This window comes from Anabrus simplex, chromosome 5 (genome assembly GCF_040414725.1).
Source record: "Anabrus simplex isolate iqAnaSimp1 chromosome 5, ASM4041472v1, whole genome shotgun sequence".
NCBI classification, from domain to species: Eukaryota; Metazoa; Arthropoda; class Insecta; order Orthoptera; family Tettigoniidae; genus Anabrus; species Anabrus simplex.
Window position 1 is genome coordinate 364997514 of NC_090269.1, and position 18034 is coordinate 365015547.

At 36.5% G+C, this 18034-nt stretch overlaps 1 protein-coding gene across 1 annotated transcript in view; it reads right to left on the reverse strand.

Annotated features, from left to right (window-relative positions):
* Window positions 1-18034, reverse strand: part of wwk (white walker) — a 260834-nt gene that overhangs the window by 153124 nt on the left and 89676 nt on the right. The window contains exon 6 of the mRNA XM_067147682.2: window positions 12852-12958. Within this exon, the coding sequence (XP_067003783.2) occupies window positions 12852-12958 (107 nt within the window). The remainder of the gene's footprint in view (window positions 1-12851; window positions 12959-18034) is intronic.

Sequence of the window (18034 nt, forward strand, 5' to 3'; positions counted from 1 at the left end):
TTCTGCCGGCTTCGCGTGTGTGATGCATGTTGTCCGCATCTTATCCATCCGAATGTCCTTGTGAGCACTTGCGCTTGAGGGCTATCCCTCCAGGGGTCCCCAGCCTATCTTGGTAAGTGGTATTTCTATGCCTTTTCTATTATGTTTGATTTTATTTAATTCTTTCTAGTGTTTCAGTATTTTCTAATTTAACGTAACTTTCAATGATTTAAATTCAACGTGTCGGAGTTTACTCTAGATTCCCGTATTCACTGATTTCACTTTTCTGAATGCTTATCTTTTCGACAGACAGTCACCTGCACCTTGATATTGGCAACTTACTGTAATTCTGCAACTAACTATGCTAAACCTCGTGTTTTACAAATCTACTTAAGTATCTTGATGATGTCTTTGTTTTGGTTTATTTGATTTTGTATCTTTTGTTAATTTTAATATATTTGAGCTTAAGGGTGATTATTGTGAACCACTTCTTCCCCACAACGTCATACCTTCCCTTCCCGCAGACCTTAAAAGGGTTCCCAACACGTTTCACAATCCTTTCCGTAGTTGTCGTTGTTAGGCCTGTAAGTTATGATTACCATGCGTTTGGTTAGATTTTGCATGTTTGATAAGCTAACCGTCTTATTTCCAAAGCTTAGATGTGAAACGCTGGTACACTGATATTTACCTATTTTTCCCCCCTCATATTATTATTATCATTTTTATTATAATTCATGTTTATTTTTTATTATTATTATTTTGGTGTAGACGCCAACAGGTGCTACATTGATATCAGAGCGTGTGTTATGGAAGAAGGGAAGGTTGATGATAATCGTTCTCGGCTAACTTTTGGAAAATTATTTTTATAGCTTAATTTTGAATATCTTCCTAACATGTTTCTTTTATAGGTTGTAATTGTTACGTGTGCATTCTTAATTCCTGTTTATTTGTTTTTCATGATTCTTGCTCAAGTCTGACATCACGAGGGAGCTGCTTATTATTTCTGTATGAGCCAGTCGAATGTGTTTTCGTTCCGCGATGTGCAGTCTGTATTGCTGTGTTTCACCCTGTAAATAACGGTTGGAGGAAATAGTAAGTCACTACCTGTAACAAATTTTTTCTGTTTCGTTGTTAATTTTCATTAAATTTTCTTTGGTGGTAAGCCTTCTGCTGACCACGTGTTTTTTTGGTTAAGTGATATCATCACATTGCGGGTGTCGTGTTTTAATTTAAGTCTTCGGTGATAAATTTCAATGTGTGTTCATTAACTTAGTTTCTTCGATCCGTGTTCCAATAGTAACATCTGTGTAATTGCCGGTTGCTTTAAACTATGTCATGAAATTATGCTAAGTGCTGTACACTTTGTGTGACTTTCCTTATCTTCTGAACAGTTGATGTCAAAGACAGCTGATTACTTGAACTACCCTGAGTTTGTGCGCACATTTTATATCTTTAAAAAGTCACTCGTGTCGCAATCTTCTTGTTCTTCTTCCAGATTACGTAAATTGTAGTGTTGGTTATCGTACTAATCATCCTGTTTGGGTTAATAAGTCTTAGCACGGAGTCGCATTAAATTTTTCAGAGATTTCTGTTTTTGTAAATTTTCGGCAATAATTTTGAGGTTAAAGTTCGTAATTTGCTGGACTTTTGAGTGTTTTGCGTTTCATAAATTTTGTGTTTCAGCAAATTATTTTAAGTTTCATTTCTTGTTGCCTGTTAAGTTTTCTTTGATATTATTTTTCGTGTGTGATCTTTTCAAATTATCTGTTACGTCGTGTTTGGCTCAGTAAATATCTAAATTTCTTGTCATGGACATGTGCTGTGTTCGGTCTTCTACTATACCTGGGTTCGTTTCCAAGTAGGTATGGGACTATTTGGGGCGCTTCCCGGCCAGTTAATAAATTTGCCAATCATATTATAGCGTATGGGATCTTTTAATCTGAGTGAAAATTTCCTAGTTCGTTTATTGAGCGTTTCCATTGTGTAAGTGTCTGTTTCCTTGTCACCTTATTTTTGTTTACCCATGTATTCCTATACTTCTAGGGAGGGTTCTACGAGGATTGGGATAGTCTTGTAGGGTGAAACGCGCTCACCACATCTATAAATCAGCATTTGCTGAGGCCTTATTGGCAAAATTTGACCAGTTACGGATCTGCACTTGTGTCCATGACATTTTTGAAATCTCGTGCATCCGATATGAGATTCATTGTAATCTTTTTATTTTTATTAGGTGACTCTAGATGGAGAATAACGTCCACTGTCATTGTAAATTATTACTAGGAAGATTTTCTTCAAATGTTTATTTCACTATCATTATGCTGAGCTATTAATTGCAGTTAAATTTGTGGTTGTCTCGCAGGTCATTAGGATTTTGTTTCTGTTATTTTAAATTTGTCGCAAAAATTTGTAGTGAAATTTTGAAGGTGTTAAGATTTAACAAAGCTCTGTGAATTAATTATCCATTATTCTTGTTTTGTTTGATTTTCTCGGTGTTAAATTTTCGTTCCTTTCTGGTTTAGTGTCTTCTAAATTTATTTACCCAGTTTGCTCGAGTATGGGATCCTGTAGACCGAGTAAGTTTTCTAAATTTCGTGGCCCTGCTGTAGCTGTTCTTTCATTTTTGTAAATATCGGATGTCATTTATGTTTGTCCTGGGTGCCTTGCGAAGGCATTTGTGTGTATACTGAGACTTAAGGCTTAAGGTGCTGAGAGGCCATTCCTCTCCTGGGAGTACGATATGGCCCTAAGAGTCTCATCGTCATGTACTCAAGGGTACTTGAGGTCATATTCTGCCATTTGAGGTCATGTTCTGTCCTTTTTCTTTTGTGGGCACTACTTGATGTATGGGTCATCGCACGGATGTGTTTGTGTGCGTTTTGTAATGACGTGTGATGGAATCAATAGTATTGAGGTCGTTTAGTGCCTTTTCATTGGTTGGTACTGCTGTATTCAGGGGTCACTGCACTTGTGTCTTGTGTGTGTTCTTGTACTGTTATGTGCGGGAGGACAGATAGGCTTGGTGATCTTTATGTGTCATGCTGTAATCTGATATTTCCTGGTTTGAATGTGTTACTTGTGCCTTCTTATTGCTTATATCAGTGTGTTGGATTTCTGTATGCACACTCTTGAATTGTTTTCTGTGTTACATTTGAAATTATGGGTTGCCGATAAATTTATGTGTTCTTGGCCTTAATTGCATTTTGATTGACTGGTGCGACACGTGATGCATAATGTGAGTTTTATCTGTGTTAAAATTTTAATAAAGAGTACATGACATAGTAAATGAATAGTGACTTACTAACCTGATTTAATAGAATACTGTAGTCAAGTTGCAAGCTAACGTAATTAAGTAGTTATTTCCCAGTTTTGAGCTCCCTTACAACATCCTAAAATTTTCCTTCTATTTGTTTTGTTTTTCTAAATGTTAGGCAATTAAGAATGCACATAGTAATTTAATTGAGGAAAATTTTAAAGAGGATATGGTAGTGTATAAATGGTAAGATTGTAGGTACATGGTACTTCAGTCTATGAAGGTCTAGTTTTGGTAATTTATTACTTGGAGGATGCTTTCTCTTTTATGCTGACCTGTCATACCTGTAGTGCTTCAAGAGATGAATTGAGTGAATGGTAATGTGTCCTGCTGATGTATTTTCATGATGAATTATCTTTATTTGAATTGGGGTAGTTATAAGGAATTTTAGTTGTAAGCAAATTTTCTTTTGGGTAAGAAGCTAGCCAGCTATCAACTGGATTTTATAGTTTGATTAGGAGTTATTTTAGTTGTAATGAGAATGGTCGTTTGTGACCATGCTAGGTATATTTTAGTATAATGCATTTTGGGGTAAGATTTAGATTTTCATTAATGTGCATGACTATAGGGATTTCCTGTAAATTTTCTGGTACTAAGGTAAACTCCGACAGATTTTCTTTAAGTTTTTCAACATTTTTTTCCCTTTGAAATTCTGAAATAGCGCTTGCCAGTGGGGGGCTGGAGTATGCCTAGATCTGTGGGAGGGGACCTCCCTAAGGAGTTTTAGTTGTTAGTTGTTTAAAAAAAAAAAAAAAAAAAAACACACACCCTTGACCTCAGCTACATTCAAGTTCTATAATTTTGGCCAATGGCCATATTTCTTCAGTTCGACTTTTCTGCTGTGTGTGCTCATGTTCCAGTGACTGCGATACTATGGCCCTTCTTCTAAATAGGGTCTTTGGAGCCTGCAATGTACCTATTGGCCACTAATATCCGATGATGGAATGGGAAGGTGTTCCTTATGGTGGCAGTCGGCAGTGCTGTGCCAGCATCCTCTGCCTGTTATAAGCCAGTTCAATGCACAAGTGAGCTGAGAAGAAGCTTCGCTGGTTACCTCAGTGGGACTGAAAGTGTGTGGAGGTCGTTGGCATCGGCCGCGGTCAGTGCCTTCACTGATCAGTAATACCGGTGGTCTACTTATGATTCATCGGCCTGTATGGTCGGTCCTGAAGAGAACGAAGATATGGTAGTGTCAAGTGTCGGATGGTGCGTGTGGTCACAACTCTGTCAGTAAAATTAACCTTTTAAGTGCTGAGTTACCAATTGACTGTTTGGTACCTCGGTGTGGAGTTTTTTCATTCGTATGTAAAAAAAATGTAGAAGCCTCCATTTTTAACTTATCAGTTAGGTGATTACCTTAAAATGTTTATAAATGTTGGTTGTTTATAAATCTAAATGCAAATTGAAAATCCTACACTTATGTTCAATATTATTTTGAGAGAAAACAAAATTACACTTATGTGCTCATGCGTGCATTATCTTTATACAAAGTAAAGAGCCCAAAATAAATATTTCCGACAATCTGTAGGCAACTAATACGTGTAAGTTCTTAGAAGTATATACGTTGATATTTTAAAATATTTTCCAAGCCTGGAATGTGGTGATAGTTAAATGTTTTCTACTGGTTTTTTGTGATGCCGATTTGTTCAACTATCTGCACCAACTCCACTGGCACAAAGTTTCAAAAAGTCAATGATTTTCGGATTGTCATCAAACACTACTTGGCCCTCAGAGCCTGTCACAGTTACTTGAATCTCTGGTGAAAAAAAGTAATCCATCTACCATGAAAATAGTGATAAAATAGCTTTTTTACTCACTGTGTTTTTCTTCTTTCGTTTAGAAGGAGGCTCTGTTTTTCTCTCACATACAATATTTTTGGTACTCTCTCTGTCACTCTCACTTTCAAAATCACTTAACAATTCATTAAAATGATCTTCATCATCACTTTCCACTGTGGATAATAACTGAAAGATTCTGTGGTCCGAAATAACATCGCAGCAAGATCAAATAGATTGTTGTTCTGCCATGGTTGTTTACATCACAGATGAACTCCACAGATGTCTACAAAAATCTATGTAAGTTACTTCGCAAAGCTATAATCTCTGATCAATTAGTTCTACATAATGCCCAACAGATGGCAGAACATGTCAGCGATGAAATTCGCACTCGAAAGTGAACCAGCAAACTCAAAAAAATTAAAATTCTTGCGCACCGTCTATAGGCGGGCGTAGCACTCATCGGGTTAAAATGTACCTGTTTTGAGTGTAGCACGAGTTTAAAGGGGGGGGGGGGGGAATGTGTCCATTGTTAAACAGCAGTGTACACAGATCGGTGAAGCAGCAGAAGTCCTTGTCGTGTGATATTGTTTAATTTTGGTATTATCCTCATTTTGGGTAAAAAAAAAAAAGAAACATTTAAAGACTGAAGAATTTATGTGAATTAGAAAAAGTTTATTTGAAGAACATATTGAAAGTTTTTCTTAATTATGGTATGAAGAAGAAGAATTACTGAAGTAAATTGTATTATCATTTTATATTCTGTATATCAAGTATTGTAATTTTGAAGTGGGTTTGAAAAATTTAAAAGGGTCTTTATTTTTGAGGTAACCTATACCACACGTGTAAATTTTCGATTGTGAAATCGCTGTGTTTCATAAACCCAACACTCTTGAACTGGCCATATATGGTCATGCAATTGGATTGGTCAGAATAACGATCTTTCTAATTGGCGAAAACGGGAATCTAGAGAAATTTGGTGTCCTACTGGTTACTTGTGATCTGTCCATTTCTGGCCTTCTGCCGGCTTTGCGTGTGTGATGCATGTTGTCCGCATCTTATCCATCTGACCATCCTCGTGAGCGCCTGCGCAAGAGGGCTATCCCTCCAGAGGTCCCCAGCCTATCTTGGTAAGTGCTATTTCTATGCTTTTTCTATTATGTTTGATTTTCTTTCTAGTGTTTCAGTATTTTCTCGTTTAATGCAACTTTCAATGATTTAAATTCAACATGTCGGAATTTACTCTGGATTCCCATATTCACTAATTTAGCTTTTCTGAATGATTATCTTTTCGACAGGCAGTCACCTGCACCTTGATATTGGCAACTTACTGTAATTCTACAACTAACTATGCTAAATCTCATGCTTTACAAATTTACTTAAGTATCTTGATGATGTCTTTGTTTTGGTTTATTTGATTTTGTATCTTTTGTTAATTTTAATATATTTAAGCTAAAGGGTGATTATTATGAAACTCTTCTTCCCCATAACATCATACCTTCCTGTGGACCTTAATAGGGTTCCCAACACGTTCCACAATACTTTCCGCAGTTGTCGTTGTTAGGCCCGTAAGTTACGATTACTGTGCGTATGGTTAGATTTTGCGTGTTTGATAAGTTAACCGCCTTATTTCCAAAGCTTAGATGTGAAACGCTGGTACATTGATATTTTCCTATTTTTCCCCATTCATATTATTATTATTATTTTTCTTATTCATTTTTATTATTATTATTGGTTTTATTATGATTTTTATTATTAGAGTAGGCCACCCAACAGGTGCTACAAGCGGCACTTGAATAAAGCGGAAACTTGTCCACTATGGAATATTTTCTCGGTCCCGGCCAAGCTGACGGCGTTATAATATTCTTTCTTTTGTATAATGCAAAATCTCCTCAACGTGGAAACAGTAACAAAAAATGAAAGAATTCTTTAAAATCTACTTGTACAATGTGGAAAATATTAGGAACTGATGAAGTCCTACGTAAAATATTTGTGCTTTTCTGGTGCTGGTATGATTAATGACATTGTTTGGACAAACTGACGGATGTGTTTGGAGGGAGTGATAATACGGGTGGTGGAACGAAAGAAGTGCTTGAAAATGCATTGGCAATATCCAACTTGTGTCAAGCAAGACATGTTTCCTGAGACCCAGACAACTTCATTCGAAATGATGAACGACTTACTACACACCACATTTTCGAATCAGCTTCTAGCAGTAGGGAAGGCTGAGAAAGAAGATGCGACGGAAGATGGAGACGAGCAAGAAGATGAAGATCAAAACAAGATTCGAACCAACGAACAGGCCCACAGTGTTTCATGACGTAAAGCAAACTATCATTACATCTAACTCGTCCAGTCTTCTTGAACTAATGTAATGAGCTCAGGACTGCATTCAGAAAGACACGATTAGAAAGAAGAGGAATCAAGTTTCTTTGTTTCATCTGTGGAAGAAAGCTTCGTGTTGTGAAGTACTGTATAGAGTTTTGTGATGGAAATAAGTTCAAGGAGCATATATCAAGTGTTGTGAGAGTGTCAAAATGAAATATCATGTATCATTCTGCAAGTAATAATAAAGCACAGTAATAACAATTAACAAATCAGTGTACTACAGTACTACGTATATCAATCTGAATAACCGAGCGTAATTAGTAGTCAGACACAAGTAAGTTCTAAGAATTTTAAAAATTACTCTTTACTGTTTTAAGGCAAAACATTCCGATGTTTTGTGTAATGCGGAAAACTGTCTAATTCGGAAAAATAATTCGGTCCCTTGCAATTCCGCTCTGAGCAAGTTTTACTGTATTTACTTCTCTTTGAGTTGAGAAAGAGCATATACAGGGTGTAACAATAAGGTAAGGCCAAAGAAAATGTGTTATGGGGACATGGGGTTTGGGAACACTATTTCCATGCTAGAACTTATTTTCTGCAACTCTACATAGAAACAAATAAAAAGAAAAGAGCTTTATTCTTCTAGAAGTAAAAAAAATAATTAAAAAACCACACACACTGCACATAACCTTCCTCGATCTGGAGAAAGCATTTGACAGGGTGCCCCACGGGCTGATCTGGTATGTGCTACATGACCATGGAATCCATCAGCTGCTTGTAAACTGGATTCAGATGTTATACATCAATACCTGCAGCAGAGTGTGATAACCTTCTGGAACATCAGGAAGCTTCCCACAAAAGTAGGAGTTCATACGAAGAGATGCAACAACAAGTCCAGGTCTGATGTGATAATCTCGGTTGGTTACGTCTCTCTCTAAAGCTCAAAAAAGCAGAGTATCTGGAAACCATTTCCAGCGTAGGCTCTATCAAAATAAACAGCAACAATTTGAAAAATACAACTTGCTTCTGGTATCTTTGATCCCACCCACAAAGCAATGGTGGCATTGATTGTTATGTGTGAGTGAGAGTTAACTTCACCTGGCTACAACTGAAAGAAGTCAGATCGGTCTTGTGCAATGTCTATTGGACACTAAGGGTAACCCTTCTCAATCATGTACCCAATGACGTAATATGATGGGAGATGCGGGAGAGAAGACTATAGCGGTTCAGACGTGTAGTCCACGGTTAAGAGAACACTGTCATCAATGTTACTTACCACCTACAAAATGATGACCGTTGATCTCATGGCAGACTAAAACAAACCTGGAAAGATATGCTGAATGCTGACTTGAAAATAACAGGTCCTCACCCTGAGGACACACATAACAGTGCAAGTGGTGATCCAAAATTAAGCAGACAACTACTAATAGCCAAACTAGGACAAATTATTGGAGCAAATAACCCACTGACTGTCACAATCAACAACATTCTAGCTTATAATTACAAAGAAATTGCTGGCAGAGTAACTTCATCACCACCACTGATTAGCTGACATCACAAGGATAATTAGTAAAGGCACGGTTATCACCTTGTATGTATATGCAGACAACTTGGCCCTGTTATCAACTAACAAAAAAGACCTACACAAGGTTATAAAATAGTCTACAGTTATGGGCAGAGGAGAACAGAATATAAATGAATACAAAGAAAAAAACTGTTATGATGATATTCAGGTGAAGTGAGAGAATCACAGCTGAGGACAGGATTTAAAAAAAAAAAAAGTAAATTGTAAACTCGTTCAGATACTTGGGAATAAACCTTCAACCCATGGATATCATTTCGAATCCACATGAGAAAAAGGGCTGCTATCAAAAGGATATATGAAATCAAAAACTTCACTAAACTCAGCCTCAAAACAGCCGTGAAACATTTCTGAACAAAAATAGAACCAGTGCTCGTATATGGTATACAAATAATCTGGGAACATCTAGCAGTATCTAATCTCAAATTTCTAGAATGTTCTTGAAAAAAGACCCTTGTAGTGTCATACCGCTCGCCTTTGAGACACGTCTATGAGTTAAAAAGAAAAACATTCCTAACAGAAGACCTCCGACTGAACAGACACCTGTCCTTCACCCCGATGAAATGGAACTCTTCAGGCAGAGATGGAGAAAGAAGTCAGAAAATTTTACTCTACTGACACAACGATAAACAGTAACTGGGCCAAACCAAACAACAACATACGGAGTGCCCTAGCTCGGCTAGCAATTTATGGATATCATCAAAAGATGTGCACAATTCCTAGCTTCCACGAACCTTGTTCAAAATGCTTACGCAAACAATGCAATATTCACTGCGAATGATGTCACTTCACAAGTTGCCCAAAAAGAACAAAGTCCTTCATGGACTATAGCAAAGAAAAATGAAAAACGATATCATTTTATATACATTTGCTTACTTTATATTATAAATAAATAAACAAATAAATAAATAAATTAAAATAGTAGACACTGAGCCAATGTGGGGTGAAGAGGAGGAGGAGGAGGAGAAGAAGAAGAAGAAGAAGAAGTAGTAGTAGAAGAAGAAGAAGAAGAAGAAGAAGAAGAAGAACGTAAATTAAGGCAAACAGATGGAATCCTATGTTCCATAAGCCGTACTCCAGAAATACCCTTGATGCCATCCCACAGAAGTCAATTACTAAGAAGCTAGATATCCTGGAGTCAATGGAAGAGCTCAGCTGAGCCAAGGACTCCCTTTCATGCACGAAGGTTCCCTCCGGCTCCATGGCTAAATGGTTAGCGTGCTGGCCTTTGGTCACAGGGTTCCCGAGTTCGATTCCCGGCAGGGTCAGGAATTTTAACCATCATTGGTTAATTTTGCTGGCAAGGGGGTTGGGCGTATGTGTCGTCTTCATCTTCATCATTATTTCATCCTCATCACAACATGCAGGTCGCCTACGGGGGTCAAATCAAAAGACCTGCATCTGGCGAGCCGAACATGTCCTCGGACATTCTCGGCACTAAAAGCCATACGCCATTTCATTTCAAGAAGGTTCCAGATGACGAGGCATATCTTCATTCCTTCCCGAGTATTGAAGAGCATAAAATATACACTACTACAGCATCTGCACCTGCTCTTCTGCTTCTCTTGGGAAGAGGGTTATGTTCCTCATGATGTGTACTATGTCAAAATTATCACACTTAACAAGTGGAAAAGTGACCAAAGTGGTTGTAACAACTACCATGGCATCTCACTTCTGAATATTGTAAGAAAGCCTTTGCACAAACATTAAGTGCATCTTTCCAGCATTGTTTAGATATGCCACAAGAACATGAGTGCCAACAAAATATTTCCTCCTGTGTCCCTCTGGAGTAACAGTGCACTTTTACAGCTGGCCGATCTACCATAGACACGACATTCTTACTATGCCAGCTGCACAAGAAGTGCTGCGAGCAGCAGAAACCACTCTTCACTGCATTCACTGATCTGGTCAGGGCTTTTGAGTTTTTTGCCAGAAGCAAACTCTTTATACTAGTTTGTGAACCTGGTTGCCCTTGTACCATCCGCTACATGGTAAATCATAGGAAGTATTCCCGATAAATAGTCAGGATAAAAAGACAGAATTTCAGTATCTGTGGAGATGATTTTGATTTCTGTTCACAGAACTGATGATCAGATTGCAGATCATTACAGTACTGTAACAGATTTAAAATGTTTCTAAATACTTTGTACTAGGAGACTGGTCTTTTAGGAAGTGAGTTTGTAGAGGAACATGTGTAATACCTTTAGTAAGAAGGACAGTTCAGAAAATATAGCAGACAGAAGAAAATTGGCATCCGAGTTCTTTCATCCAACTTTTGAAACCAGAATTCCATCACTGCTGCAGTACATAAAAATAAATACTAGGACTATGAAGGTAAATCACATCTTCAAGGAGAATCTAAACAATTTTGTGTCATTGTTTATCAAAATACGCAAACTCTGTTATAAAATACCTAGATAATAATCTTTGAAATCTTCTGAAAACTGTCATTATGTGGTTGGTTAATTTAGAAGCCAAAACTTTCAGTGTTTCCTAGCTTGAGTTAATATAAATACTTAGGTTTTTTTCAGTTAATATTTCAATAATCTTCCAAAATACTAGGCAGCAAATTAAAAAGGAAAAAAATAATAAAGAGATAAAAGCTCTTATTAAATGGAAATCATATGAAATCTTTATGTTTATCAATAAGATCAGGATCTAAACATGATGACCAAACAGCAATTAATTTATGATGTTTACTTTGTAATCTCTCAGGAAGAACTGATTACAAATGGAAATTCAATGATCCCTGGGAACCACACCAATGATGTTAAATACGGACAGGAATCTTGATGGGGCTCCCCAGTAGAATTCTTCACTGAAGGTAAGCTGAAATGTTTGCACATTTACAACAGCTAAAGCAAGTGATCTCTACAGACTGCTACACATTTCCATATTTAATGAATAGTTGAAGTTTGTGAAAGTGGAAACAAATCTCACAGACATAGAATCACTTCTTCATCATTAGCTTTATTACTAACAATTTCTCTCCTACTGAAACTTTTTTTAAAATCTCATAATGGTTTCTGTAATACAACTTTGTCATTGGGTAAAATATATTTCATTATCTTATCACTTGGTTGGAAGAATATTATACCATCTTTTCAAATAGTTTTTGTGATGAAAGGAAACAACAAAACAAATTCTCATTGTACAGTTTCAACTATCTAATTATATGCTACAGGATAGTCCAGAATACCTACATCATAAAATATTATGCACCTTTAGTCTATGCAGAACAGTAAAAGTTTTCGAATACAAACTATTGAAAGAATTAACTCGAAAGTTCACTGGAAAAGATGTGGAATATTATATTCTGTAAACTGGAGATGTGCACTGATGCTACCTAACCATCGTGCTATGAGCAGTCAGTAAAATTTTTGATCTTGTTGAAATAATTACATGAGAAATTCCAGAATGAACTTTAAAATACATATGATTTTCCATCACTCATGCTATTACTGCTTCTTGATATCTATAATAGTTCAGGTTCAATCCTGGTAATAGTTCAACAGAAAAATGAGAAATTTTGACAGGGAATGGATACAGTCAAATACTCCTTCAGGTTGGGTTATATTCGAAATATCACTTTGACACAATCTATGTTTGAATTTGAAGTTCATATATTCAGGAAAACAATATTACAGAGAATAAATCATAGTTAATTACTGTATTTAACTAGGTAAAAACTAATGACCAATGTTTATATACATGCTACATTCATACTAAAATCTGTACAAAATGTATTTGATCTAAAAACATGCACCAAAAAAGTATCTACAAAAAATGATTACAAATGTTTAGAGAAAAAAGGGAGAATTGAAAGGTCTTGAGTAAAACATGCAGTTAAAGGTTAGAAAGGGGTGAGATACATTACCCAATACACAAACCCAACAACAGCTGGAACAATGAGAGCAGTAGTGTAGTGACCCAGCCACGCAAAATACATGGTTATCTTCACACCAAAGTAATCACAGATTGCATCTACAACAAGAAAGATACAACACACCACTTCTAGGAAAGGATATCAACATTAACACACCTATATAAAGTCGGTAGTTAACATAGTGCAATACTACTCCTCCAACTGAATTAAGATAATTCTAACTGTTTATCATAACAACATAAAACATGAATAGAACACATTCCGTGTGTGGTACCCATTAGTGTTCCATACCAACAATTTTAAAATGGGAATGTATTATCTTCAGTTCAAAATGATTCATGTACATGCATGAATGAAAGCATATTCAGCAGCAGTCATCATTAAGATAACTAATTTCAAGTTAGAAATATGTATGAACAACTCTAATCCCCAAGATCTAAAAAAAAATTCTATTTCCTGTAGATGCAAGACAAAACTAAATCTATAACCTAACTTTCATCTGAATGCTCATGAAGAGACTAAAAGCAAAGTTTCTTTCTCAATGACTTATTAAAACACTAAACTTATACAGTTTTTCACATATAAACAGGTTTCCCACCAGCATTATATTAACCACACTCTAGATTGTCACCGACAGTTAACTTTACTTACAGATCAGTAATTTTCTTTTATCATTTCCTCCTATTCACCACAACCCTCTGTCCTTCCCATCCTATTTCTTGCTATATTTAAACTTTTTAAACAGACTAACAAGGATAAGCAGCACTGAGTTCACTAATGCACGAATATTCAGGTAGAAACGCTAACTACAAATGAAATGACTACAAGGTAGAAATCAATTATCTTACTGAAAGTTATAACAAGATATACCTACTGTAATTTGTAACAGTATAATAATATATAATTTTATACCACAAATGATGAGCTGGAGTACCTGTTTCTTTGGAGGTGATACCACTGACCTATCAGACTGGAGACATAGTACAATCTATTATGTCCTTTGAATGTAGTATATATTCTTAAAAATATTTACAATCATTAGGCCTATTCGTGGATTTATGTGAATATCAACCCAAGTTCATCTCTTCTACTGTCAATCAAATTAATACCCTTATCCTAAAAAGTATTTATACAGTCAAATCTGAGAAGAATAATGTTTTGGTGTTCTTGGATACTGTAAAAGTGTTTGATGACATAAAAGAAAAACACATAAGATTCTATCTTTTCTACATTTATCTACAAGACTACTCACCATCATAATGGAGATGCAACATGAAAAAATAACATAAATACAGAGTAACCAACAAAAATCGTCATAATCTTCACTTTACAGTTCCAGTTTCCGGGGTATTGTCTTATTGAGATACGTTCTGTTGTTAATGACGTCTTCCAGTGTCCTTCCCTGATCTGCAATATCCATCTTTATGATGTCCATCCAGTGGGTTCTTGGTCTTCCCACCATCCGTTTCCCTGCCACATGTCTCTCCAAGTTAATATATGCTCTCCTTGTTGGCTCCACCCTCCTTACATGCCAAAACCATCTCAGTCTGGACATGCTGACCTGATCTAACAATGATGTAACAATCCCAGCTTCCTTCCTAACTACATCATTCCTTAACTTGTCCAGTTTAGTTTTTTGAATTGTGGACCTAAGGAACTTCATCTCAGATGCCTGCAACCTTGATGAGTCTTTCTTAGTGAGGGTTGCAGGTTTCAATACCATAGGTTAAGATTGGTATGAAGTACTGATTTAACATCACTAGCTTTGATTTTGTTGGTACTTTGAGATCCTTGAGGAGTGTTCGTACTCGTTGGTAAAAGTGAGAGCTCTTCTGCTTTCTATTTGCCACCTCCTTTGTGGCTAGTGTATCTTGGGATATTACACTGTCGAGGTATCTAAAGCTTTCCACACTTTCTAGTGGATGGTTTCCTAGCATAATGTTCGCTGGTCATCCCTCTCTGTTTATTGCCATCTGTTTACAAAAAACAAACCAATAACACAACCCAGCATTTTCAAACATTTTTTTGCAGCAAGAGATGTGATAGGTGATCTTAACTAATTTTGGGTCGCTGAACACGAATCCGTTGTCCGTTTCTACGTATCATGTCACGTTTTCTCGAAATAGGTATATCAAAATAAGAGACGGACTGGAATATTGCATATAAAAAGTACTGAAAAATGTTGATAATTTTGTAAATATTTATAATGTTTTGTATTAATATATTATATATTTTGATGCACAGAAGGCCTGTACAGATTTCAGATGAATTAGGAATACTGCGATCAGAACGAATAAAGAAGTACTGGGCAGATAAGAAGAATCAAACAGTACAACCTTCAAAGAAAAAGTGTACATGGAAGACTCAAGTGGTCCAATGTGGCCAATAAAGTTAATAATAATAATAATAATAATAATAATAATAATAATAATAATAATAATAATAATAATAATATATTTTTTGAAATAGTTGAATATTGTCTTGAATTATTATATAAAATGAATAATTATTGAGTATAAAATTACAATAAAATATTTAGGATTCATTGTAATATAATACTGATTTACACAAAAACACATAAACAAACAACTCTGAGGCAATGAAATCAATTTATGTTGACAATTAAATGTGATTTATAAGCAAACAATGTAACTTCATAAATGAATATTTATACAGTCATGAATTCATAAATGTGAACAAAATAAACTTTGACAGTCCTAGATGTCCTCTTGGAATGAACACTTGGCTGCCCAGCATCTGAAGCATCAAGTTTGTCTTCTCTTTTCAAACACCTAAAGTAGTTGGCCATCACTGGTTCATCCCACCTCCCCTGGGATCTTCCTTCTGCCTCCTTGATGTCCTGGTGGAACCTCTCTCCCATCTCTACATTAATAGCCCCAAGATTTTCTGGAAAATGATCGACATGAGAATGAAGGAAGTGCAGGTTCAGACTCATTCTACACCCCAACTCATTCATATCACCCAACATCATTTTCACTATTGTTTCGTATTGTTCATCCTTTACAATTCCTAGGAACTTCGTTATGATGTCTCTTATTAAATTCCATGCAGCAAGTTCCACGGCATTCATTGTCTGTTCAAAGTATCTGTCTTTCAGAAGCTTTCTAATTTATGGTCCATTAAAAATGCCTTCCTTGACTTTAGCATCAGATACATCTGGAAATTTGCAATGTACTCAAAACACGGGCTACTTTTGTCCCAAGCCGTAACAAAATGCTTCATGATTCCCAGTTTGATGTGTAGCGGTGGGAAAATAAATTTTTGTGGTTCAACTAAGGCAGCATTTGTAACATTTTTCACACCCGGTGTCAAAACTTGTCTCTTGGGCCAGGAAGGTGTAGACCAGTGTTTGACCCTAGCTCTGCTGTCCCATTCACATAAATAAGAAGGAAATTTAGTTGAGCCTGCTTGTTGTCCTAATAGAACACCACACACCTTCAAGTCACTACACACATCCCACTGATGCTCAAGATATTTGATTTTAATCTAAAACAGTTTGCACTGTGATATAATTTTCTTTTAGTGAAACGGAATGTGCTACAGGAATCGAAGCTAGAATGTTTCCGTTATGTAGTAGTATAGCCTTTAAGTACCTCTTAGAGGAATCCACAATCAATCTCCATTCTTCAGGATTGTAATTCCTCCCTAGCTGTTCTATCAATCCTGGAATGTCACAGCCGTAGGTCAGATCATCTCTTCCTTCTTGAAATACTTCCTGAACTCCTTATCTCTATGTCTATATCAAGAAAAGGTAGTTCCAGGCACAAGAAGGTTTTTTCTTTCAATCATAACCCTAGCAGTTCACTCTTTTCCTTTGTGAGACCAAGTTCTCGTATCAGACCACTCAACTCCGACTGTTTAAACAATTGTGGACTTACTGCATCTGCGGCAGGTGAAAAATCCATATCAACTTGCTCGTTATCAGAATTTGAGGAACCGTCAGAGTCAGGTAAACTGGAATTTCCGGTCCATGAGGAACAGGTCTCATCGCCGACTTTAAATTCGGGTTCACAATACTGTCCTTGTTTCTCTTATTGAATCCTGCTACTTTACACAAGCAAAAGTAACAGTCCCTGGTATGATCCTGGGGCTCACGCCAAACCATTCCCAACCCAAATAGAAGAGCCTTACATTTCCCAATGCTCCACTGTCGTAGGTTTTCAAGGCACGTTTTACAAATTACGCGGGGAACTTACGACTTGTTCAAGTCTCCTAATTTTACCTTAAAATATGCATAATATAAACATTTCACTGATGCAGTTATTGGCCTACTCTGTCCCTTCATAATATAACACCTATACATGTAACAGAATGAGTCTGGCTTATTCACACAACTTCTTCTAATTCCTGACACACTTGCCATTTTCGCAACACAACAACACAGTATAAAAAGTTCAGACTTCTGCCACATTCACGACGCAACCGACTGGCTTCACCGCATTGCCGCTACCACGAGCTAAAAATAGACTCTGTTATATGACTAATTCAATGGAGGGGACATAGTCAGTGGAGGAGGTTTGGATTGACAAATGTACGCAACATTAACAAAGCAAACCAAGGCCACTCTAACAAAAGCTGATTCGCTGTTATCAGAAAGCAGCACTGTGCTGCAATGATACATTTTCAGACAGTAAATGACAAGTAACAAGAAAACTAGATGTGATACAATAGAACCAATGACATTTCTGAAATCAGGAGACCTTATTTAGTTAAAATCACGTATAAGATGCTTTGGCGCAAAAATCATGCTGGGTAGTGAATTGTAAATGCAAGGTTCACCATTTCCTACAATATCTCTATTGATCACATCCTCCAAGGAATTTTTCTTCAGAATGTTGTTTAAGACTTTGGTTATTCAATTGCACCTCAACTGCCAAACATAACTGTAGTGTTCTGTATTATCCTTGTTAATCCGCCCAACCCTTGCCTTTCCTCTTCAAAAAGCACCATTGCAAAGTCTACCAGCAAAATTTATCTCAGGTGTTGATGTATTAATTACGATTATCCTGAAAGAAATATTAAAACTACCAACTGATATCCACAGAAATACAAAGGGCTTAGACTCTCCAGAGCTACCTGGAAAGCTTAACTCCAAAACATTTATGTACACCGTGTCCTTATTAGCTATAAAAATATTCATGCAGGTGACACAT